Below are 27531 nucleotides of genomic sequence, written 5' to 3'. Positions count from 1 at the left end.
TGGGGCCTCCTACATTCAATTTACTCCCAGAGGTTCTACATATAACTTGAGACTACCTCTACTTCAGGAAGCAGGTGAAAGCCTGGCTTTTCTCCCAAGCCTTTAATATATAGGGTGACAGACTATATACTCATTCTGCACCAGGACTAGCTTGCTACACACATTGTAACTTAGACCAGTTCCTTACATCTTGCTTAACTATACAAAGAACTTGCCTTGAGTTTAGCTAACCATCAAATTATCCCAACTGACTCCGTACCACGCATCTTCTTCCCATCATATCTGCTCTTGGTCCCTCAGCTATCTGGTAAACCATATTGTAAAAAATCTTTTGCATCATATCTATGTTAGTTGAATGTTCTAGTGCATGTTTATTAGGTGTATCATTAGTATTATGCTAACATTGTATTATGTCTCTGGTATTTGAATTCCAGTGCTGTTAAATGTGTATATTTTTGATCCTGTTTCATGGTAGTTCTATTATTAGGCTTCAATTTGCTGTTTTTAAGTTTACCTCATTTACATCAAGGGCTTCCTAAAGACTAGAACATATCAAGTGAAATCGAAATCGTCCGTATCATCCCCATGGAAAGCAGACTGTGGAGTACCTCAAGGATTGCCATTATCACCGCTCCTTTTCAACCTAATGATGACCCCACTAGCCAAGTCCCTATCCAATCAAGGCCTCAACCCTTTTATATACGCGGACAATGTCACATTATACATCCCTTACAAAAATGATCTAACAGAAATCACCAAAGAAATCAAACTCAGCTTGAACATCATGAACTCATGGGTGAATGCATTTCAACTAAAACTTAACGCAGAAAAAACACACTGTCTCATCCCAATATAACACAACCAAACCCACCAACATAACCACCCCAGACAGGGCCATGCCTAGGGTCTCTGGTGCCCCCCTGCAGACTATCAGTTGGCGCCCCCACCCCCTCCGTCTAGCAGAGCAGGAACAGAAGGGAGCAGTCAAGTAAGCTGGACCTCAGGAAAAAAATAGCACTGTATGTATCCCTCATTAACTCTGACCTCTGACTAAAGTTTAGCAATTTCATTAAAGCAAAATGTATTTTCATAACACTTCAAAGATTTCCAACTCAAAATAGGAATGCTAATTCAAAATGTGAGCAAAGTCCTCTTAGTTTCCAAAGATTCTTTTTCTAATCTCGTTTGCACCAAAGGATATAATTCAGATCAAACATTTGTCTCTGATCAACTATCTCAGATCAAATATTTATTTCAGATCAAATATTAAGGTTTCCTTGCTTACAGTCACTTAAATCTACCTATCCTTTATATAGCTTATAGGATTTAAACACTCTTAAACTGAAATTCACCCTTTTCTATTCTTCATAAACTTCAAGTAATCCTGAAATATTCAGATCCTTTTTCACTAGAGAAATCTCAAACTTCAATCTCCACCAACCTCTTTTCATTCATATTTTCTCATTTACCACATAATCTGGCAGTCTTTTATAATTTCAGTCAACACACACAGGAACTCACAGCTGCATGTCTCTCTTGGCCAAACCGACAGTCAGTTGCTGTCTCACTCTGTTCCCTTCCCTGGCAGATTTCTAACAGAAGCTGATCATCCAATCAGAGAGCTGTATTTGAATGCAGATTAACATACAGACACTGTAATGGGAATTTTTAGTGAAAAACACTAGATAAACCCTTCGTTTTTGGACCAAACTTCACACTTTTGATCAGAGCCATGCCCTAACATTAAGGCTGTAAACTCTTCCATCATTTTTTATTCATAAATATGCAAATGAGAACCTCCCCAAAATGGACTAATTTGCATACGATTTAAACAAATCTGAGCATATGACAACCAAGTACAGACTCCCAGCACCTGAATTCTGCAATTAGATTTAATACAAATACTTTTAAAACTTATTTTTAGCACTTTTAAAATTTCAGGTTGTCTTTAATTTGAATGCTGTTCAAGCTCTGAAGCTCACCCTGAGTGAGGAGTTAGCCCCAAACCACAGCATATATAGCAATTTGGTTGCATTCTTTAAAATAACTTGAAGAGCCTGCCTGCCTCAGTGATTACTGCTGTTGCTTTCACTTCCGGTTTGCCATGAAGAGGAGGGTAGGGGCGATCCCAACTTCAGGTAAAAGATTTTGGAAGTGAGTGGAAGGCAGGGACCGCAGGGCAGCAGCGCCCCCCTGCCTTGCCTACCTGGCTTACCGCATTGGCACGGCCCTGACCCCAGATTACACCCTCCCTATCTCAGACAGCCTGAAAATTCTCGGAGTTACAATCAACCGAAATCTCACACTAGAGAACCAAGTGAAAGCCACTACAAAGAAAATGTTTCACTCAATGTGGAAGCTCAAACGAGTGAAACCTTTTTTCCCCCGAGGGAAATATTTCGCAACTTGGTGCAATCCATGGTACTAAGCCATCTAGATTACTATAATGGAATCTATGCGGGATGTAAAGTACAAATCTTAAAGAAACTCCAAACTGCTCGAAACACAGCAGCCAGGCTTATATTGGGAAAAACAAGATTTGAAAGCGCCAAACCTCTACGAGAAAAACTGCACTGGCTCCCAATCAAAGAATGTATTGCATTCAAAATCCGCACCCTGGTTCACAAAATCATCTACAGCAATGCCCCGGGATACATGACAGACCTCATAGACCTACCAACCAGAAACACAACAAGATCAACACGAACATACCTAAATCTCCACCACCCAAGCTGCAAAGGACTCAAATACAAATCAACCTATGCATCCAGCTTCTCTTATATAAGCACGCAACTATGGAATGCACTACCAATTGCCGTGAAAACAACATACGACCACCTAAACTTCAGGAAACTCCTAAAGACTAACCTGTTCGAAAAGGCATACCCTAATCATCCGACCTAAATGCCTTAACCCCGCAACACAACAATATAAAAGTTCGTACTGGACATAACCTAACTCTTCCTCCTTATGACCCCCAATGTGTCTATCACATTTGATCATTACTCTACCATAACCTCACTTTGTATTTGTTCTTACCGGTATTGGCGATCGCCTCTACTGTACTAACCACCTTATAATTGAAAGAGAAGAACGCCTAGATTTCGACCCAAATCGGGAGATAGACGTTTATCTCACAAAAATGAATAAATCGGTATAATGGAAAGGCGATTTTGGACGTTTTCAACTGCACTCCATCGCGGAAGCGTACAAAGTTGACAGGGGCGTGTCGGAGGCGTGGCGAAGGTGGAACTGGGGCGTGGTTATCGGCCGAGGAGAGATGGGCGCCTTTCGCCGATAATGGAAAAAAAGTATGCGTTTGTAGCTAGAATTTAGGGCACTTTTCCTGGACCCTGTTTTTTCACGAATAAGGCCCCAAAAAGTGCCCTAAATGACCAGATTACCACCAGAGGGAATCGGGAATGACCTCCCCTGACTCCCCCAGTGGTCACTAACCCCCTCCCACCACAAAACATGATGTTTCACAACTTTTTATTTTCACCCTCAAATGTCATACCCACCTCCCTGGCAGCAGTATGCAGGTCCCTGGAGCAGTTGTTAGGGGGTGCAGTGGACTTCAGGCAGGTGGACCCAGGCCCATCCCCCCCTACCTGTTACAATTGTGCTGCTTAATGCTTAGTCGTCCAACCCCCCCAAACCACTGTACCCACATGTAGGTGCCCCCTTCACCCCTTAGGGCTATAATAATGGTGTAGACTTGTGGGCAGTGGGTTTCGAAGGGGATTTGGGGGGCTCAACACACAAGGGAAGGGTGCTAAGCACCTGGGAGCTCTTTTACCTTTTTTTTTGTTTTTGTAAAAGTGCCCCATAGGGTGCCCGGTTGGTGTCCTGGCATGTGAGGGGGACCAGTGCACTACGACTCCTGGCCCCTCCCACAAACAAATGCCTTGGATTTATTCGTTTTTGAGCTGGGCGCTTTCATTTTCCATTATCACTGAAAAACAAAAATGCCCAGCTCACAAATTGTCGAATAAAACATGGACGTCTATTTTTTTCGAAAATACGGTTCGGTCCGCCCCTTCACGGACCCGTTCTCAGAGATAAACGCCCAAGGAGATAGACGTTTTCGTTCAATTATGCCCCTCTATGTAAGCCACATTGAACCTGCAAATAGGTGGGAAAATGTGGGATACAAATGTAACAAATAAAATTTATTCTATTTATGTGTATTCTTGGTTATTTTACTATTGTTATGCTGTTAACAAAATTGTAAGTTTTATACTAAACTGTACCTGCTGTACACCACCTTGGGTTAATCTCTTCATAAAGGCAGTTAATAAATCCCAATAAAATAAATAAATAAATAAATAAATAAATATCATACAGCATTCTGTAAGCTATGCACATTAATGGGAACCCTCCTATGTCCCATCTATGCTCTGCCCCTGTGTACAAGCTATATAAGTTAGGTGGGTATTTGCAGAAAGCACTTAGGCACCATACTAGCATATGCATGCAGATATGCGCGTAAATGCTAATATCCTAAAACATATGCACATAACGTGCTCCGAATTGTTGGCACCTAGGTTAGAGAATTCCTTTTACATGACCATTCAAGGAAGATTTAATGTTTTGCCAAGAAATCATACCCAAAACAAAATCTCCAGCACACAGATGTTTGACACCTATAGCATTAGAGTGCTTTCTGCTTTTCCTTATTTTTGGGGTTCTCTGTGTTTAATTTTGAAATGCTTTGTATTTACACCGGCCTTTGTCGATGACCATTGTAAGGTTTTAAAGACAGTTCTGTGTTTTCATTCCACATTCTGGGGATTAATTCCTTTTGTTCATTGAAGTCCTAATGCAGGCAATTACGCCGAAACATGGCACATGTCGAGTCCTTCAGAAGTTAATGTTTTGAAAACTTAAATAAAGGATGCCTTGTTCCACTTGGTTTCCCCCCCTTTTTGTGAGTCTCCTAGTTACTCATGTATCTTATAGAATAGTGTAAGTTATGTGCTAAAATGCTGACTCATTCTAGTTTTCTATAACAGAATTAGAGCTCAGCACATGGCATCAGCTTGCCCAAATTGTGTGTGCCCAGTTACAGAATTGCCCCCAGTGGGCAGAATACTTTTGGTTACTGATATGTTGAGCAGGGACTGTCTCTTCATGTTCAAGTGTACAGCGCTGGGTACGTCTAGTAGCGCTATAGAAATGATAAGTAGTAGTAGTAGTAGCAGTAAATGTGATGTAACTAATTGATGAACCCAAACTCTTGATGCATGGGAATACAAAAGTGTCTCCTTACCAGCCTTCTCTGGGGCTTGATCAGGGGTCGGTTGATGCCATTCATCTTGTGGTACAGACCACATGCATTGCACAGGTAGTGGCCAGTGCCATCCCTCCTCCACAGTGGTGTAGACATCGCTCCACAGTTGACACATTCTCGGCCTTCTGAGAAATCATCAAAGAATTCTGTGGAGAAGATAATGAGAAATTCAAAAGAATCATTTAAATACAGTACCTTCTCAATTATCCGAAGTAAACGGGACTGACTCATTGTTGGATAAGTGAAAAGTCACATAATACGGAAAGTAATGTATAAACCAAAGCATAGAGTTCCCGATTTCCAAATATTGTTCTAAAACAAAGATTTTTAATAGAACTAAATGCAATGATGTCATGGGGGGGGGGGGGGGGGGGGGGAGGGGGAGTGACTGTTGGATATGCTGGATGGTCAGATTAGCAAAGGTTGGAAAATTGAGACTGTACTGTAAAATAAAAAGACCTTTATCGAAGAATATGTACTTGTGACCTGGCTTGGCCACTGTTTGGAAAACAGGTTTCTGGGCTAGATGGACCATTGGTCTGACCCAGTATGGCTACTTTTAAGTTATGTTCTTATGAAACCTGGTATAAATCCTGGCATGAAAGCTAGGTGCAGATCCCAAGTATTCAGTAATACTGTGCGCATCATTGGTGAACGCCTGTGACCTGCCGATGCCCCTCCCATGGCCACACCTCCTTTTGAGTTGCACAATATAAGATTTGTGTGTGGATCTTTACAGAGTAGTGCTTAGCAAGATGTGCGCGGAAATCAGAAATGTTGTCAAATAATGCCAATTACTGATTGATAGCACCCAAGTATTAACACTAATTGGCTCATTAGCCAATTCAGTTACTCTTGCATCTCAACACCATTTATAGAATCTGGCCAAAACTACACAAATCAGTCTTTGAAATATTCCTGATACCTAAGCATGTGGCGGTCTAACATTAACTACTAAACCACATGCTTTCAGCCACCCCTTCAACTCAAACAACCGTTTAGCTTTGCTACATCTGGATCCTTATCTGCGAATGGGAACAGCTGTATATCATCAGCATAGAAAAAACTTCAATGACACGTCTCCTAGCTACAGGGCTCTTTTACTAAGGTGAACTAAGCCCTAATGCAGGCTTAGCAAACTGAAAAAGGCTTACTGTGAGGCATGCTACAGCATCCTGTGGTAATTTTTCCTTTTGGGCATGCTAACTTGTGTGGTATTTATTTTTTGGAGAGGTGTGGCATGGGTGGAGAGTGGGCATGGAAGTGCTAATCAGCTAGCGTGTTCACATTACTGCACACTGACTTAACATAGGGGCATTTACCGCCTCCTAAATGGGAGGCGGTAAGTGCTTCTGCTTTAATGTTTTTTGCTGGTCTCATGAGCTAATGGAAAAATTAGTGCAGGACTGGCAAAAATTTTAAAAATGAAAAATCCTTATTTTACTGCCGTAGTAAAAATAGGTGTAGCATACCCTAATGTGGGTGTTTCCTGTGAGCTAAGCCTAGTTTTACCGCAGCTTAGTAAAAAGGGCCCTATCAGGCTCATTTTCGAAAGAGGACGCCCATCTTTCAACACAAATCGGAAGATGGGCGTCCTTCTCACAGGGTCGCCCAAATCGGCATAATCAAAAGGCGATTTTTGGCATCCCCAACTGCTTTCTGTAGCGGGGACAACCAAAGTTCACAGGGGCGTGTCGGAGGCGTAGCGAAGGCCGGACTTGGGTGTGCGCACTTGGACGGCTTTACCTGGTCCTGTTTTTCTTACGACCAAGGCACAAAAAGGTGCCCAAACTGACCAGATGACCACCAGAGAGAATCAGGGAATCACTTCCCCTTACTCCCCCAGTGGTCACTAACCTCCTCCTACCCTCAAAAAACATCTTTAAAAATATTTTGTGCTAGCCTCTATGCCAGCCTCAAATGCCATACTCAGGTCCATCACAGCAGTCCCTGGAGCAGTTTTAGTGGGTACTGCAGTGCACTTCAGGCAGGCGGACCCAAGCCCATCCCCCCCTACCTGTTACACTTGTGGTGGTAAATGTGAGCCCTCCAAAACCCACCAGAAACCCACTTTACTCACATCTAGGTTCCCCCCTTCACCCGTAAGGGCTATGGTAGTGGTGTACAGTTGTGGGTAGTGGGTTTTGGGGGGGGGGGGGGTTGGGGTGCTCAGCACACAAAGTAAGGGAGCTATGTACCTGGGAGCAATTTCTGAAGTCCACTGCAGTGCCCCCTAGGGTGCCCGATTGGTGTCCTGGCATGTCAGGGAGACCAGTGCACTATGAATGCTGGCTCCTTCCACGACCAAAGGGTTTGCATTTGGTCCGCTCTGAGATGGGCATCCTTGGTTTCCATTATCGTCGAAAATCAGAAACGACCAAGTCTAGGGACGACCATCTCTAAGGACGACCTAAATTTCAAGATCTGGCCATCCCCGACCGTATTATCGAAATGAAAGATGGACGTCCATCTTGTTTTGATAATACGGGTTTCCCCACCCCTCCACTGGGACATTTTGCGAGGACAACCTCAGCAAAACTTGGGCGTCCCTTTCGATTATGCCCCTCCACATCATCTAATGGTTGAAGATAAACACTGAATAGAAAGGGCAGTAGGGGAGGCTCCTGACACGCACCTCACTTCCACCAACATTTCTGGGACACATGCCCTTTATATCAAACCTGAAAGGAACAATAACTCAAAAAAGAAGAAATCCATGTTTATCCACTCCTACCCTAGCTGATATAACATTTAATCATCTCTCTGACCTCATGTACAACTTTTCTTAAATTGGTCACCTTATTTTCTAACTCCTCTTACTCTCTTACCTATCTATATGTTCCATCTTTGCTTATACCCTACACTATCATTTAAAATGTTCTATTACGTATTGTGTTGACATTGTAAGTAGTATACTATCCAGCTTATAATCGAAAGAGAAAAACGCCTATATTTCGACCCAAATCGGGAGATGGGCGTTTTTCTCGCAAAGGCGCCCAAATCGGTATAATCGAAAGCCGATTTTGGGCGTTTCCAACTGCACTCCGTCATGGAAACGAATAAAGTTGATGGGGGCGTGTTTGAGGCGTGTCGGAGGCGGGACTGGGGCGTGGTTATCAGTTGAGGAGAGATGGGCATCTTTAGCTGATAATCGAAAAAAAAAAGGCGTTTTTACCGTGATTTTGGGTCACTTGTTTTGGACCCTTTTTTCACAAACAAGTCCCAAAAAAGTGCCCCAACTGCCCAGATGACCACTGGAGGGAATCGAGGATGACCTCCCCGGACTCCCCCCAGTGGTCACTAACCCCCTCCCACCAAAAAAAACCCACTTTAAAAACTTTTTTTCCAGCCTCTATGCCAGCCTCAAATGCCGTACCCACCTCCATGACAGCAGAATATGTTCGATCCTGTCACAGCCTTTCCCTGGGTCAGATGTGGCTCTCGGGTGCAGTACAGGGTCACATCAGCATTGCATTGTGGTGGGTGTAGGGTATTGGGCTCCGTGATTTCATTAGCTTGTGTTACAGTCTCACGATGTTGGTAGTTGGTAGGCTCTTCTTCCATGGTGCTTTTCCCCCTGTCTACTGGGTCAGAGTGTGCCCTGTTGTGTTTCCGGTAGTCCATGAGGTAGTGGCCATTTTTGTAAGCCAGTTTTAGATCCCTTCCATGTGTTAGCCACGTTAGAGAACTTAGTTCTTACCTTGAATGTGGCTGAAAGAGGGCATGGTACAGCATTCTGCCAGCTCTGACCTACTGCTAATCTCACTACCAGGGAGACTCGTTGCCAGTGGTGGGGCACAACCTCTGATCTGCAGTTAACTGTGAGTAAGCGTGCTTATTCCAATAAAGGATGCTTTCGGAGAGATTAGTCTTCAGGTGTAAACTGGTGTGCCAATGTTATACAGCAGTAACAAGTCCTAGAGGCCTGCGTGTATGCAGGTCCCTGGAGCACTTTTAGTGGGTACTGCAGTGCACTTCAGCCAGGTGGACCCAGGCCCATCCCTCCCTACCTGTAACACTTGTGCTGGTAAATAGGAGGCCTCCAAAACCCACTGTACCCACATGTAGGTGCCCCCTTCACCCCTAAGAGCTATGGTAGTGTTGTACATTTGTGGGTAGTGGGTTTTGGGGGAGGGGGGTTGGGGGTTGGGAGCTCAGCACCCGTGGTAAGGGAGCTATGCATGTGGGAGCTTTTTCTGAAGTCCACTGCACTGACCTAGGGTGCCCAGTTGGTCTCCTGGCATATCAGGGGAGCGAGTGTACTACCAATCCTGGCCCCTCCCACGACCAAATGGCTCGGATTAGGACGTTTTTGAGCTGGGCGTTTTTAGTTTCCATTATCGCTAAAAAAACAAACGCCTAGCTCAAAAACGTCCATTTTTTCGAAAATACGGTTCAGCCCGCCCCTTCACGGACCCGTTCTCGGAGATAAACGCCCATGGAGATAGGCGTTTCCATTCGATTATGCCCCTCTATGCCATACTTTGTATTGTTAGTTGAATATTTTTACTGCTGTAATTAATTATTGGTCATGTTTGATTTATTCTTACTGTACACCACCTTGAGTGAATTATTTCAAAAAGGGGGTGAATAAATCCTAATAAATAAATAAACTTAGGGCTGGATTCAGTAAATGGCATTGAAAGTTAGGCACCAGAAAGAATCAGTGCTCAGAGGTATTCTATAAATGGGACTTCAGGATGAGTTCTCTATATAGAATAGGACTTCTATAACACCTCACACATCTTTTGAGAAGTTCCCATGTCCCTTATATGGCCATGCCCCCTTTTGGGTTGCCTGCAATGGGGATTTGGGCACACAGCATTATAGAATAGCACGAAATCAGATGCACACGCAACTTCTAAATGATGCCAATTATCAATAGCTGATTGTTAGCACCCAATTATAGATATTAATTGGCTTGTTAATCAATTAGTTGTGTTCATATCCCAGGATCACACACAAAATTGGGCTCTCAAATTTCAGCGACCTTTATAGAATCTGGGGGTTAATTAGCATCCCTGATATCTCTAGATTTATGCATCTATCTAAAAGTAGCGATGGTTCAACAAGATCAAATGCTGAGGATAAATCTAATGCCACAAGAAGCAAAGTGGTGTTCTTGTCCAACCAAAATGAAATATCATCCATCATGGCCATTCACATGGTCTCTGTACCACTGCCAACTCGAAAACCTGCTTGAACTTTATTTAAACTGTGATAATCTTCTAGAAAATCACTAACCAGTGAAACCACAACCTTTTCTATAAATTTCGCCAAGAACTGAAGATTTGAAATTGATCAAACATTGGCTGAAAAGTGATCATCCAAGCCATCCTTCTTCAATATTGGAGTAACAACTGCTTCTTTCAACTGGATGCAGTAATAATATCAAGTAACCACGACAACATAGTTTTAAGGAAATTTACAGGTACAGAATCCAAAAAGCAAAAAGCCCTACTAGATGTATGCAGTGCTACACAAATAGTTTCCTGGACTTCTCCTTGAACCCTTTTAAAAAATTGGTGTCACCTAGGCTACTCTTCAGTCCTCAGGTACTGTCGCTGTTTTAAATGATAGGGATATTATTTATAAACAGCATTTTGGAAGCCCACATAAAATGTATTTCACAAGTTAAAAATTTTAAAAAGACCAAACAACTGCCAGTATGGCAAATAGTGTTGTGAAAGGGGCTACTAGACTAAAAAAAAAACATCCTTAAGTAATGGAAAACAGGACCTAAGAAGAAAAGCAGATAAGCAGCAACAAATTAGATGTAAAGCATCAATAAGACAGGCAAAGAGAGAACTTGGAGAGATGCCTGCCAAAAGCAAAAAAAACTGCTATTTTTTTTCCAGGAACATCAAGTGCAAGAAACCTGCATTAGAATCAACAGGACCATTAGATAGCCAGGTCCCATTTCTGCCAGGCTGTCAGATGTACCGATGCCTTCTGCAGGGCCAGTACTAGATATGATTGGGCCCAAGGCAGACCTAGGGAGGGAGCCCAGGGCAATTGCCCTGCTTGCCCACCCTTAACACTGCTGGCCCTCTGTGTTGCTCCTGAATGGGATGCTTGCTGCATCTGGACCCATCTCTTCAGAAACTGAACTTGTTACCTTTGTTAAACAATTTCCTTCTTGTGACAAGGCAATATCTGCAGCACCCAAGGAAGACAAATTCTTATCTGTATCTACAGTAGCTCTCCGGTGTATTTTAAAAGCATTTCATGTGCTGAACAGCAACAGTATAACTAATTTAGGGCTCCTTTTACAAAGCTGCAACGAAGTCCGTTGAATTCCTATGGGCTTTATTGCATTTACCACGTGGGAATCATTACCACGACTTTGTAAAAGGAGCCCTAAGTGACACTGTCTAGCCTACTAATATTTGAGATCCTCTTTTATTATAAGATTAATATCATCCTTCTGAGAAGTAGGATGTATAGAGTGTCTGCATATGACTGTAATTCACAGACTGAACTCCTTCAAGAGGCAAATGCAGGGATCCACACTCATACACCCGGACTTACAGGCTGCTGCTCTGGTGCCATTCCTACCTCAGTCCCCAGATGTCAAGCTACAGTCTTGGATACAGGAAAAATCTTCTACTGCATTCACTGCTACCTCAGTTTCTAACTGCCAGGTCCCACATAGACTTTGGTATTACGCCTGCCAAGGAATGCTGCAGAATGCATGGGAGAGGGAAAAGAAGACAGTATGCAGAGCCTAAGTAGGGGAGAGTGCACACCGAGAGGCTGGAATTTGAAAACAAGGGCATACACTTAAAATTACTCCACATGCTAAGAAAAATTGTATAGGGGATGCTGGAAAGAGTGACCAAAATAAAATATTCCCCTCAACTATTTATGAGTTAACATATCATAAAATAATCCCCTTCCCTCAGGGCTACCATACAAACAAAACTCAATCGCCCTAAATGTTTCTTAAAAGGAAAGTACATAAGTATTGCCATACTGGGACAGACTGAAGGTCCATCGAGCCCAGCATCCTGTTTCTAACAGTGGCCCATCCAAGTCACAAGTACCTGACAAGATCCCAAAAAAGATCTCATAAAAACAATGTAATTTTGATTTCTCCTTAGATAAAGAGGAATAGCATGCTACTATCGTGAAGACCCCTGTTCTTTCTGGTCGTCTGAACCCAATTTGACAAATAACAGGAAGTTCTTTGTATAGTCATCATATGCGGAAAATGTTTTACATACATAGCTCCACTAACTGCTCATCGGAAGGAGTAATCTATGTTGTTATGTGCCCGTGCGATAAATGGTATGTGGGTCAAGCAAATAGAAAGATTAAGTTGAGGATAGGTGAACACCTCAGTAATACTCGCAGAGGACGCTTAGAGGCGCCTCTGGTTACTCACTGGATCAGCATGAAACATTCAATTCAAGAATTAAAATTTTTGGTTTTATTTCAAATAGATAAAGGTAGAGGAAGCAATGTAACACAAAGATTATTGGGAATTGAACAATGAACAATTTTCATGTGGCAGACATATCACCCTCATGGTCTTAACAAAGAAGTTGAGTGGAATGAACTCATTTAATGTGATGTTTATATCAAGCACCTGTGATTTGTAATGATGTATGGGTAAGGAAGGGTTGGTACCTAGATTTAAGGACAGCCCCGTTACACATACATCAGTATTGTCTGGCGGTTGATTCCGCTGTCCCGCATCCGAAGCTAATATTGTGAATATCGAATTCATTATAAGAATGTAAGTTATAAGAGTTTTTCAAAGGGATTTATATTTGGTTTGGCAATGGTATGATTGTTATATTCAAATTCCTGTATTGTCTTCATTGTGATTAATAGAACAACCATTATGCTGTGGTAGTATAATGAACGGCTCCTGAAGACGCCTATGGGCGAAACACATGCTTTGTGTAGAGCTGGTTCTGAGGAACATCATTGAATATGATTGCAACTTTCTATGAGTTGTGTCGAAGGATCATCATTGAATGTGATTGAAATTTTCTATCTTCGGGAAGAAGCTTTGGTTCAGTGGCTGGAAAAGAAGATGCTTTTCACTGGCATTTGAGCCATGGACATTTTATTGCAAGTGTCTGTTGTATGTATTTATAATAGGATCAGTACATAGATATGGTTTCAAAGTATTGAACATTTGATGATATTTCAATACGGGAATATCCTATATAATAATTCTCACTTCCAACATTCTAATGTGCCTGGTACCGTGGCTCCCTCGGAGGTGGTCTGCTAGGCAGTTTAGAATGCACTGACGTCAGTGATGTCACTGACAGCTGATTCCAAGGCAAGGGGAGGAGTAGGGAAACATGCGGAGTGTGTTTTCCTACTCCTCCCCCTGCCTGGGAAACAGCTGTCAGTGCCCCCCCCTCGGCGCAACACCCAAGCCCCTGCCCTGCAAAACCACGAGCCAGGCAGGGGGAGGAGTAGGGAAACACGTGGAGCGTGTTTTCCTACTCCTCCCCCTGCCTACCAATCAGCTCTCAGTGCCTCCCCCCCCTCGGCACAACCCCCCGGTGCAGCACCCAAGCCCCTACCCCCCCCTCGACGCATCACCCAAGACCCTCCCCCCCTGGCGCATCACCAAAGCCCATACCCCCCCTCTTGGGCACATCAACTCCCTCGCCACCCGCAGCCACCAATACTAACACTGTCCGGCCGCTGCTGCTTCTCCTGTGGAGCAGCAGCAGCTGGTACAAAAAGAAAAAAGCCAAAAAAAGATTTTTAACCTGAAACGCAGCTCCATAGACAGCCATCTGGCATTGGCTGTCGTCACTGCAGCCGCTCCTCCTCTCCCCTCCACGTCACTGCCCCTGCAGGAAGACCCCGGAGGAGCGCAGCGACGTCAGAGGGGAGAGGAGGAGCGGCTGCAGAGATGACAGCCAATGCCAGATGGCTGTCTACGGAGCCGTGTTTCAGGTTTAAAATCCTTTTTTGGCTTTTTCTTTTTGTACCGGCCGCTGCTGCTCAACAGGAGACGCAGCAGCGGCCGGACAGCGTTAGTATTGGTGGCTGCGGGTGGCAAGGGGGTTGATGTGCCTGAGGGGGGGTAGGGGCTTGGGTGATGCGCTGGGGGGGTAGGGGTTTGGGTGATGCGCTGAGGGAGGAGGGGAGGGGGTCCTGAGACCAGATGGGTGGCTGCAGGGGAGGGCAGGGGAGACAGAAGGGACGCTGCAGGGAGGGCAGGGGAGAGAAGAGGGTCGCTGGACATGGGTGGCTGCTGGGGGGCAGGGGAGAGAGGTGGGTCGCTGGACATGGATGGCTACAGGGGGGGCAAGGGGAAAGGAGAGGAGTGTCACTGGACATGGGTAGCTGCAGGGGGAGAGGAGGGTTGCTGGACATGGGTGGCTACAGGGGGGGCAAGGGGAAAGGAGAGGAGTGTCGCTGGACATGGGTAGCTGCAGGGGGAGAGGAGGGTTGCTGGACATGGGTGGCTGCAGGGGGCAGGGGGAGAGGAGAGTCGCTGGACATGGGTGGCTGCAGGGGGAGAGGAGGGCCGCTGCACATGCGTGGCTGAAGGGGCAGAGGAGGGTTGGTGGGGAGGGGGTCCTGAGACTAGATGGGTGGCTGCAGGGGGGGCAGGGGAGACAGGAAGGACGCTGCAGGGGGGGGGGGATTACCTTACTAGCGCCCGTTTCATTGCCTACCGAAACGGGCCTTTTATGCTAGTATATAATAATCTCTGGACTGATGCAGTTAGTAGATAAACCTTGACAACGGAGGCTCCAGTGAAATGGAGATTATAATGTATAGATGAATTTGTATAATAGGGAGAAATTTAGCTTAGGAGCCACACTTGCACAATGTATAATAAGTAGATTCAGAGAGCTTTTCTAGTGAGAGAAGTTATGAGTGCTGGTTTAGACTGTTATGTGAAGAATTTTTGCATATGTTTATAATAAAATGTAGTGTGAAAGTTATTTAAAACCTTGCCAATTACAAAATCCCAATTGAAAGGACTGGGATTTGTAAGATGTAGAGCATATTGCACCCTAGTCCTAGGGTTACAGAGAACAGGAAGATATATATATATATATATATATATATATATATATATATATATATATATATATATATATATATATATATATATATATATATAAGAAGGTGACATTTCCTGTTTCCAAATAGTAGATGGAATGATTGTGAGTATAGCAAGGGAACTTGACGTTTGAGGGAGCTATGCTATCTGGGACATAGACCCCCTAATTCTAGAAAGTTGCATGCCCAAATTTGCACACGCAAGTTATAGAATAAGGTCAGTTACACATATAACTTAACTTAATAAGGAGCTGATAATAGGCTGTAGTTGACCTTAACTGGTGCTAATTGACGCCAATTAGCTATGCGTGTGTCTGCCCTTAGTCGGTAGTCTATAAGTCTCATGCTAAATTCTAGAGCATGTAACTTCGAAGGGATGTGGACCTGGGAGGGGCATGGGCAGGTTGGGGTTTGTCAGGCAGTTACACATGTGGGTTATAGAATACCAGTATTTACGTGTCTAAGCGCCTACAGTTAGACATGAGCATTTACACCAGCCATTGAGCTGGCGTAAGGGCTTGGGCCTAACTTTAGGCATGTAAATGTGGACCTACACTAGTATTCTATAATGGCAGCCACGCACACAACTGCCGTTATAAATAAAGGGAGGGTAAAGGTAAAGGGTCATGGATTTGATATACCGCCTTTCTGTGGTACAACCAAAGCAACTTACATAGGCAGATACATTTTCTGTCCCTAGTGGGTCCACAATCTAAGCTTTGTACCTGGGGCCAAGTAACTTGCCCAGGGTTATAAGGAGCTACAGAAGGTATCAAACCTAGTTTCCCAGGTTATCAGCCCACTGCCTAGTGCACATCATCCTGGTGCCTAACTGTAGGCAATCTATTATTATGAGTTACCCCAGGGTGGGGAGAAGAAAGAAGACCAATCTCAACCAACGTGGATCTACCAATCACCATACATATAACATTTCAATTACATGAAAGAGAGGAAAAGGCCTCAGAATTCTGTGGTTTGCAATATGCATACAGTACCCTGAAGACAGTCTTCAATCATTGACCAAAAAACCTCATCCTCCCTACCTATATCAATAATGCATTTTTATTAATTTTAAAAAAATTTTCAAACATTACAATTTCATAGCACATTTATCGCAAGAGCGTCTTGCTCTTTATTTCCTGGCAGGGACCCATTTCACTTTAAAGTTTTGCCAGGGGTAGCGTGCTTGTAGATTCTTTTTCTAAATCCAAACTCTTTTCACTTACTTCTGAGGCCTTTTTCCTCTCTTTCATTTAATTGAAGTGTTATATGTATAGGGTTTGGTAGATCCACATTGATTGAGATTGGCAGTCTAGGTTTGGTGGACTGTTTTTCCTTGTGTTGTTTGAGGAGAATGAAGGGACATTCCCTCAGTAAGTGGTAAAGAAAGGATCCAAAAGAGAGAAATTCCCCTGTGACTTTTCCTGATAGATGAAAGTCAGGATTTGACCTATAATAGACCATGGTGAATTTGGAGATGTCTTCCTCATCAGTTGGAGAGAACTGTACTAGAAGGCTTAGGAAGGTATGACTAAATAGGCCTTCCGAGGTTGTGAGTACCGAGGACAACAGCAGAACAAAAGGTACCAGTAGGATATTAGAACTCAGTAGGAACCTTAGCCTTCCAATGAACTCTATAAAACATTTTACTATCCAAAGGAGTTTGCCTCGTAACCGTGTAGATTGTCAAAGTTATACAATGAAGACATGGATGTAATGTGCCTACTGGTGCTTTTACATAGTTTGCTGTTTGCCTGTGATTTGGACAAGTAAAAAAAATAATAATCTGGATTTAGAACCACAGCTATCATTTCCTGAAGGGATATGCGCAGGTCAAAATTATTAATTCATTTTAATGTTTCTGTATTTTTGCGCATTTATTCCAGTTCATTTCACATATTCAGTTTAATAATTTTTTATAATATGCATTAGAGCTTTTCAACATGCACAAATCAATTGTACACATGTTGATTTGTAAGTTGGTGTGCACTAAATAGATTTTGAGTGCAATGACATTTTTAAGGCATTCTGATGGACCAAATGCATGGTACTGAATGCACGTCTTTAGTGTCCTAAGATTGATTGGAGAGAGAATGATTTGGTGTCAGTGGGATGCCCAACAACATACTCTGTCCTATCAGGATATAGGGTTTTATGTGCTTGTGTGGCCAGGGCACTACTGATGTATGTAGTAGAATGCCTTGAGAAGAGTGCCACTGTGTTTCAGTACATTTTAGCACAAACGCCAACCACTCCTCAACTCCACCCTCCAGGTATGTGTCCACCTTTCTAGGTCATATAAACATGTATGTATAGTATGTACACAGGTTTCCATGAATATGCTCCGTGCAATTATAGGAAAAGCTATTTAAGAACATAAGAAGAAAAGCATTGTGTACTGGGATAGACCGAAGTCCAGTATACTGTTTTCAACAGTGGCCAAGCTAGGTCACAAGTACCTGGCAAGATTCTAGAAAAGTAAAACATATTTTATGCTGCTTATGCTAAAAATAAGCAGTGGATTTCCCCAAGCCCATCTTGATAATGTCTTATGGAGTTTTCTTTTAGGAAATCATCCAGATCTTTTTTAAACCCTGCTAAGTTAACGGCTTTTACCACATTCTCTGGCAACCAATTCCAGAGTTTAATTACATGTTGGATATTTTAACTGTGGAAATGCTTTTTAAAATTGCCCTCTATGGGAGTAATTTTATAAAGCACTTTCAATGTATAAAGCATGTTTTACATGCAGAAAGTGACTGTTTAAGACGGTGTGAGGGTATGTAAAATGTAGGTCCATTGCAAGAGGAAACCTCCCTTTATGCAATGTGTATATAGGTCTTCCCTGGGGTATAGTTTGGGTGGAGCAGAAACAGAAAAACAATGAACACATGTTCTTTTTAAAATACACGTGAACACACAAGGCAATTCTGTAAGTCTGTGTTTCCATCTATGCACTTCAATGCTGCGCAATGAGACCTTAATCTATAACAGCATAGGTGCATGCAAAATCTATTTAGTGCACATTAACTTACAAATTAACATGGGTACAATTGGTTTGTGCACATTGAGAAGCTCTAATACATACCTACACTCGTGAGTCTTTTCCTATTATTGAAATTAGATTATAGTAATGTGCACCAATATTTTATTGAAGAGGTTGCAAATGATGCAGAATTTAGCTATAACAGTGATTTTTTTTTCTTTACGATTGGATGTATCTATTACTCCTTATTATTATGAGTTACATTGGCTCCCAGTTATAGCAAGATGTCATTTTAAATTGTGTACACTGGTTTATCAGACTCTGCAAGGAAATATTCCTGTTTATTGGGTGGGATTTTTCTCCGTATTGAAAAGACAGATTTTGAGGGAGCAAATATCTTTATTTCCTGTAGTTAATTCAGTTAAATATCTTAAACAACTTTCGGCTTCAATCCCGTATCAAGCCGCAACAATATGAAATTCTCTTCCGTCTTCTGTTCACTCTATCTTATTTGTGGTCCTTCCGTAAACAACTGGAGATGGTTTTATTTAACAAATATGTGAAATAATTCCTTGTGATCCTGGGCAAATCACTTAAAACCCTCCCCCCATTGACTCAGGTACAAAGTAAGTACCTGTATGTAATCCCCCATTATAGTAGGGGTTACTAGAATCATCTGAATGCTGCAGAGTCTCTGAGGGAAGGGGCACCTAGAGTTGTGGGACGTCATCTGAGATGTGGGAAGTAGAGGATCCAGCCCGAGGGGGTGGGCTCCTGGAATAAGTTGCAGAGGAAAATGTTTCCAGTTAGTGATTGACAGTAGAGGTGGAGTTTGAAGGTAAAAAAAAAGTTCCTTTTTGTCTGAGCACATGGTCTTTGGTTGCCTTCACCCCTGCCAGGACCCTAGAGAGGAGAGAGGGTATCCTGGAAAGGCCAGATAACCTAAGGCTAAATTAAAGGGGGTGGGTGTTATTGTCATCCAAAGGCAGTAACTGGTTGAGAGAAGTGCTCTGGGTGGGCAAGGGGAGCTCAGCTCATGAACAGGAACAGAGAAGGGCCTGTTCAAGGCCAGGGGGTACAGCTCTGGAGGAGGACAGACAAGGAGGTCTGATCCTGGAGGAGTTTGCTGGTGACAACCAACAATCTTGGATTACACAGCCCAAAGGGATGGGTAATGAACTGGAGGAGTTATAAATCTCTCTATATAAAACGCACCTCCAATGTTCTGAAGCCTCCACAAGTCCCAACATTCCAAATGCATGGTGGTGAAACCCAGAATTCGCCCAGGAGTGTTTGCCCCGCCCAACGCATCAAACGTCATGACGTCGAGGGTGGACCAATGACAAACAACCAATCACATCGCGAACACGTTACTAAGCGACGGCACATGACGACCGACACATCGCGGAACAAAGAAAACCAGCAGCACACAGTTGCTACGCAACGACAAGAGCAACGCTACAAGGACCAATCACGCAACAAGGCTACCAAACAAGGGAGCAGAAGGAAGAACACAAATCGGGAACTTCAAAAACAACAAGGAGACGACAAAACTCGCTGGAAGCCGATGCAAATTTGGAAAACCATGCTTAAGATCATGGTATGTGCTTTCCCAAGACAAAACGCCCTAACAAAACAAAAAAAAGCTAATCAACAACAGAAGTAAAAAAATCCGACTGCTAAGAAGGAGCATACAACAAAAACCAACGAAAAACAAACACTGCAGTCAATAATACGTCCTTAGCTTTCACAATGTGGGAAGAAATACACCATATAGATCTCTGCTCTCCACACAAACAACGGACACGGAGGGCATAGGAAGGAAAGAAAAAAACAGCACATACACACTCACTCACACTCTTACCTGGCTATAATGAGCAAATGACCTGCCACTATCACAGGGACTGCTAGCACCTCTCTCTCTCTCTCTCTCACACACACACACACACACACACACACACACACACACGGGACACAAAGGGAATGGAAGACAAGGAAAGAATCGTTGGGTATGGAGGGTGTGGCAGGGGAGATAAGGCAAGAACTGCCACAAAAGGTTTATAATGCAGACTCTTCATTTTGATCCTACCCTTTCACACTCTCTTTCACACAGACGCACAGACACACACACTTACACTGTCTGTAAATCACACACACACGCACCCACACACATATACACACTCTCTCACACAGACACACAAACACGTCTCAAATGGTTCAGCTGCCCTATGTACAATTTCACTGCTGCCTCTTCATTTACACACTACCCTTGCACACTGTCTTTCACACACACACACACACACACACACACACACACACACACACACACACACACACACACACACTTTCTCTGTGTCACACACACACACACACACACACACACATACATATACACACTCTCTCTCTCTAAAACCTTGCTAGCGCCCGTTTCATTTGTTTACGAAACGGGCCTTTTTTACTAGTTTGTATATATTTCAGGAGTTGTTATAAAAATCCATTTAATTAGTGGATGCATCCAATAGTCTTGGATGGACAGAAAACCTCTTAAACCATTAACTAATTGTATATGAGGATTTATGGAGTTTGGATTTACTGCCTGTTGCAGAATTCAGTAACATTTTGCATAAAAGATAACTTCATGGTGTGGTGAGTATTCCTTGAGAGTAGAGAGCTGCACGGGAACGGGGTTTGCGGGAATCCCGCGGAACCCGCAGGATTCCCGCAGGGACGGAAGCAGGTCCTGCGGGGTTCCCGTGGGGACGGAAGCAGTTCTGCAGGGTTCCCGCGGGGACGGAAGCAGGTCCTGCGGGGTTCCCGCGGGGATGGGAGCAGTTCTGCGGGGTTCCCGTGGAAGTGTAAGCTGCACTGCATCAGCCTCTCATCTACCGAGTATCTTGAGTGCTGTCTCCTCCTCCTCCTCTTCCTCCTTGCTTTAACAGCACAAATATGGAAAGTCTGCCATTAAGGAGGTGGTAGAGACACAAATGATGAAGGAATTCAAAAAGGCTTGGTTGAACACAGAGGATCTCTAATTAGAAAATGGAAGTTATAAAAATCCTAACCTTAAATGGCTGCATGTGTGTGGATGTGTCAAGTGACGCTTAGATGGCGACTCTGGCTGTGATTAACTAGGGCCGATACCAGGCAGACTTGTATGGTCTGTGTCTAATATATGGCAGTCTGGTTTAGGATGGGCTAGAAAGGGCTTAGACAGCAACTTCAGTGGCTGGAACATAAGGACAGTGCTGAGCAGATCTTTACGGTCTGTATCCCACAAATGAGAAGACGAATAGACTGGAGTGGGCTTCAGCGAGAACTCCAGCAGCTGGAACATAAGTATAGGGCCAGATAGACTTCTATGGTCTATGTTCCAGAACCACGAAAGAAAGTATATAATATCACACTCGTTGATTTAATCATGAATTGATAATGAGTGTGACTATTGGGCAGGCTGCATGGACCATTCAGGTCTTTATTTGCTGTCACTTACTATGTTACAATTAATCCTCTTTGCTCCCGGGCTGATGCGCAGACCTCAGCTCTGACACAGGCAAGAGCATCGGATGTCACCTGACCTACTGGCGCGTGCATGTGGTGACCTCTCAGCACACAGTGCCAGTAAATCAGAGACAAATCTTACATGTGCACACCAGAGTGTTCTAAGTTTCAGCTTCCATTCCTTCCTTGCCTACAGTGATGTGGATCAAATCCAGAGAGAGACTGAGGGAGCTGACCAGAATTTTCTTTTATGTACCATTAAATTCTTGCGGGGACGGGTGGGGACGGGTTAAATTCTTGCGGGGACGGGTGGGGACGGTTTGGGATGGATTAAATTTTTGCGGGGATGGGTAAGATTCCTGTGGGGACGGGTGGGGATGGGTGAGATTCTAGCAGGGATGGGCGGGGATGGGTAAGATTTCTGTCCCCGTGCAACTCTCTACTTGAGAGACAGAGTGAAGAGCTTACTCCAGGACTATTGAGGAAACTCAGAATAAAGCCTAGCTTAACATTCTATGGCCTTCTGGATCTTTATCTGGCCCAAGCCTGTGCCCAAGCTTGAACCCAAAGGATTGAATGAGGTGTGGAGAGTGAGTAGTGTTTTTTATCAGGGCTAGTACAATGTCAAGTCACCTATGCTGTGGTCAGGGTAGTCTTTTGTCATTAGGAGGAACTGCCACCACTGTGACCCAAAGCATCCCCTGGCCATCAAGCTGCACAGAAAAGGCCTGGTATAAAAGAGAAAGGTAAAAAGAGGAGAGAAGGGGCTGAAGGGAAGGAAGCATGAAAAAGAAACAGGAAGAGGCTGGATGGAGGGGAGAGGTAGGGCAGGGAAGAAAGTGAACGGAGGGGAGGATGAATGTGGAGAAAGGAGAGCAAAGAAAAAAGCAAAATAAGTATAAAGAAAAATCATTCTTCTTGGTTTCTAAAATGTTGGCTGGTGTCCAAGTTTTCTATCTATTTTTCTGCCCTTGGATCCTCTCTGCTATCATCCAAGAAGGACCCTGGCTTACTGTCTGCGTACAGTTGAAAATGATACTATTTAATGTTTTAATGTACCATTGCAGGCTACGGCTGAACTTTCGCATTCGTTTTCAAATCCCCGTTTTACCATTCTTGATTATGTGCCTCTAAAACCGGATTTGTTTTAACAGCCCTCATGGTTCGCAGCCAAAGGCACCTTATAAAACTTTCAGCTGTTTGGCAAAGCATTAAATCGTGCAGCTATGGGTTTCTTTTGACGTCTTGTTTGCTCTTTGCCCCTTCCCTTCTCTGCTCAAGCAGGCTGAAAAGGAAACATTTATTCAGGCAGCAAATTGCCTGAACAACTCCCACTGGGATCAGAACAATGAGAAGCAGAGAATGCACTTTCTTTCCAAAGCACTAGTCACCCAGAGGCCAATAATTTCCCTTTCACAGGTCTGATCACACAGGGTGACAGGTCACATTATGCTTGATGGATAGAGGAAACCGTAATATTGGATTATCACCAGGACTTGAATGCTATAGAGCAGGGCTTCTCAATCAACCCAGATCTTGGGACACGTTAGCCAGTCAGCTTTTCAGGATGTTGACAATGAATGTATATGAGACAGATTTCTATACCATGGAAGTAGTGCATGCAAATTTATCTCGTGCATATTCATTGTGGATATCCTGAATACTTGACAGGCTAAGAGGGGCATTTTCGATATAATGTCTAAAAATCTGATTTTGAATGTTTTGCTGAAAACGTCCAAAAATCAAGTAGCAAACACAGCGATTTTTGAACCAGAAAAATTTCTATCTCTTTGTTTTGAAAATGGCCATTTGCTAGATATTTTTGTTTTAGAAAGGGCTTTAAACAATGCAACAGACTAAAGCCTGAAAGACGTGCATCACACAACCAAACAGCAGCATATCACAGGATAATTAGTTACCTTCCAGATGATCATGTTTTCATTTGACTAATTTACTTATCTGTTTTATTAGGATTTATTTACCGCCTTTTTGAAGGAATTCACTCAAGGTGGTGTACAGAATAGATCAAACATGAGCAACAGGCAATGACAGCAGTAAAAATATTCAAATAACAATACAAAGTATGGTATAGTATACTATTTACAATGTCAACACAATACATAAGAGAACATTTTAATTGACAGTGAAGGGTATCAGCAAAGATGGAACATATAGATAGGTAAGCGAGTAAGAAGAGTTAGAAAGTAAGGTGACTAATTTAAAGAAAGTTGCACATGAGGTCAGAGAGATGGTTAAATATTATCTCAGCTAGGGTAGGAGTGGATAAACTATTCCTTTAAGTCAGAATGTTGCCTGTTTTCCAAGACGTCATCTGTTGGGACTTACAGGATGAAACAAAACAACAACAAAAAAGTAACCCCTTACAGCTTTTTGCCATTTTCTCAGCAACCGCTTTGAATTTCAACTAGAAATTTGCTGTACTTATTTAGTCATCATATGCATTGTACATATTACTATTAAAGAATATTTAATTATTTTAAGCCGCGTTGATGTTGCTGACATTTTAGCATTACTATGTAGTGATTTTTGTGCGTTAAAAATGTTCAAGTATAACACGGTAAAATAATGTCATTCAACCGATACAATTAACAATTTGTCCGAATTTCCCAATCACTGTGAATGTTCAGAGTGTGTGTGCCCTCAGCTTTAACACAGACCTTCAGTCATTTTGGGAAGTTAGTAACAGCCTTGTTGATTGCTCCTTATGACAGGCTGTCCCAGTTGTTTGCAGCTTTGGGTGGAGCTTGTGTTAGGCCTCCAACATTGCTACCCAGACAAAGGTCTACGTCACTGTGACGCCATTACAGTAAGCTGATAACCTGTTTTTCTTTGTTCAAATAATGGTAGTTTTACAATGCAAACATTTTTTAATGCACAAAAATCACTGGGTGGTCACACTAAAAATTCTGCAACTTTTAAAGATAATCTCATTCCATTTAGCACATAATCTAATCTACTGTAATCTACAATTTATAGACTGCACTAGCCTCAGCAAGAGGTTCAAGGCGGTTGACAAAAAAGATAACTGAATACAAAATGAGGAATTACAAAGTTTCATAAAACATTAAAATACAACCTAAAATTTATCGAACAAAAATGTTTAAGTTTTTTGCATAGGTGCATGTGATTCATCTCAGAACAAATTTGCATAGGAAGGGCACTCCAAATTGTAAGTGCCCAAGAGAACAAGGCGTTTTAATCGAATGCCATTAAATGCAGGAAGTTTCAACAATAAAGAATCACACAATCTTGATGAAGAAGAAAAAAAAAAGATCAGGAAACATTTGAATAAGGAATTCATAAAGTATTACCATACTGAAATATTATACAAACGGATTTGAAAGCAATGTTTGCTTTAATGGGAAGCCAATGAAGTCTTCAAAGTCTTTCAAAATATTGAGACTCTCTATCAAATTTTTTCTGATGAAAAATCAAGCGGATTGCTGTATTCTGAATTAACTGCAATTTATACATAAGTTAAGAATTGAAATAATCGAGATGAGGTAACATCAGCATCTGAACTAATATTGCAAAGTGTGGCTCAGAAAAATAAGACCTAAGTAAATGTAGTTTTTTTCAGACGATAAAAAGTATGTCTCCATAAACTTTTAATCTAAGATTCACAAGTGAGGGAGGAGTCAAGTACCACCCCCAAAACCCTCGACTCTCTCTCCAACTTTAAGCATTTACCACCTGCCAAAGGTATCAAATCTGGAATAGTTAACAAAGAGATGGCAAACCAAAGAACCTTAGTTCTAACAAGATTCAATTTAAACATGTTTTTCAAAACCCAGTACTGAATTCTATCAACAGAAATCTGAGACTTGAGTAAAAGGAGTGGAGGAGTGGCCTAGTGGTTAGGGTGGTGGACTTTGGTCCTAGAGAACTGAGGAACTGAGTTCAATTCCCACTTCAGGCACAGGCAGCTCCTTGTGACTCTGGGCAAGTCAATTAACCCTCCATTGCCCTATGTAAGCTGCATTGAGCCTGCCATGAGTGGGAAAGCGTGGGGTACAAATGTATAAAAAAAAATAAAGTATCTTCCAGAGAAGGACAAGTTGGTATCAACATTAGAATATCGTCAGCATATGAAAATAAACGCATATCATCAACAAAGGAAATCGAACCAAAAGCACTCATAAAAAGATTATATAGCATAGGAGACAAGGGGGAGCCCTGGGGTACTCTGCAATCTGCATGCCAGTCCTTAGAAAAGACCCTACCTTTCCAAACCTTGTAGGAATGATTGACCAAAATTTTACCAAACCAGTTCAGAAATGGGCCCACCTGACCAAGTTCACTTAGCTTCATTCGCAGTAACTCATCTGAGTCAAATGTAGCAGCAGAAATATCAAATTGTAACATCAGTAGTTGTTTTTCCCTACACAGATAGTTGCGAACTACTGTTGTCAATACAAGTAATAAAGATACAGTGCTATGCTGGATTCGAAAACCAAATTGGGATAGATGTAAACAAGAGCTAGAGGTAGAGGACAGGTCCAAATCCTTGGATTTAGGTATCGGCGTAAGTACTAAAAGGCCCATCTCTGAAGGAAATTTTCCAAGAGTCAAAAGATTGTTCTGAAAAGTCACAAGCCAGAAGATAATACTAGGTGGAGGATAAGCGAATAAATAAGAAGGACAAACATCAAGCATACAATAACAATTTGTGATTTGGGCAATAAAGTGCTAACATCTTCAGCAGTAATACATTTAAAAGCAGTGGCGTAGCTATGGGGGGCCAAGGGGGCTTGGGCCCCCCAAATTGGCTCTATGCCCCTGGTTTGGCTGGTGGGGGTCCCCAACCCCCACCAGCTGAAGCGTTTGTCCAGTGCTGGTCTCTGGTGCTGCCGCATTGCCTGTCCTGTTCTCTCTTCCCCTCACATCCAGCACACTCGTTTTAATGAAACTAAGCATGCACACAGGTATGTGTAGCAGCAGCGGTGGTGCTTCAGCTGGCAGGAGTTGGAGACCCCCGCCAGCCAAGGTATGTGTAGCAGTGGCAGCAGCGCTTCAGCTGGCGGGGGTTGGGGACCCCTGCCAGCCAAGGTATGTGCAGTGGTAGGTGGGGGACGGCAGGGTGGCGGTGGGGGGGTCACCCGTAGGTGGACCAAAATGTGCCCCCCCCCCACCTTGGGCTCTGGTCCCCTACTGCCTTAAGGTCTGGCTATGCCCCTGTTTAAAAGTATTCCACACTTGATTAGCTGAAATGAATGAATATGCTAAATATGCTAAATATTCTATAGACCACCATGCAAATGGAACGAAAACCAGGCGGACTTCATGGACTTTGTTTCAAACATATGTGTATCTAACTCCAACACACTAGTTTTAGGAGACATTAACCTTCACCTTGAAGACCCAAACTCTACCAACGCACGAGAATGCAAGGACTTCCTTCATTTATGCGATCTTACATGGCCACACATGCAAACAACCCACGCGAAGGGTCATCATACACTCTACTTCTCACACAAACTGTCCACTGATCAGAACTTAACCATAACACAAACTAGATGGACAGAAACACCATGGACCGACCATTACAAATTAAATCTATCCATAAAATGGCGGAAAAGGGGCTCTCCCCACACACAAGACCATACAACTCACACCACGAGAGGCCAAATAGACCCGGTTACTTTCTGGCAACAGATATACAACAACGACTGGACCGCAC

At 43.0% G+C, this 27531-nt stretch overlaps 1 protein-coding gene across 1 annotated transcript in view; it reads right to left on the bottom strand.

Annotated features, from left to right (window-relative positions):
- The window catches only part of GATA4 (GATA binding protein 4), a 118527-nt gene that overhangs the window by 11427 nt on the left and 79569 nt on the right, over positions 1 to 27531 (bottom strand). The window contains exon 2 of the mRNA XM_030198718.1: positions 5273 to 5439. Within this exon, the coding sequence (XP_030054578.1) occupies positions 5273 to 5439 (167 nt within the window). The remainder of the gene's footprint in view (positions 1 to 5272; positions 5440 to 27531) is intronic.

The sequence above is a fragment of the Microcaecilia unicolor genome, chromosome 3, assembly GCF_901765095.1.
Source record: "Microcaecilia unicolor chromosome 3, aMicUni1.1, whole genome shotgun sequence".
Taxonomy (NCBI): Eukaryota; Metazoa; Chordata; class Amphibia; order Gymnophiona; family Siphonopidae; genus Microcaecilia; species Microcaecilia unicolor.
This window is presented reverse-complemented; position numbering and strand designations above follow the sequence as displayed.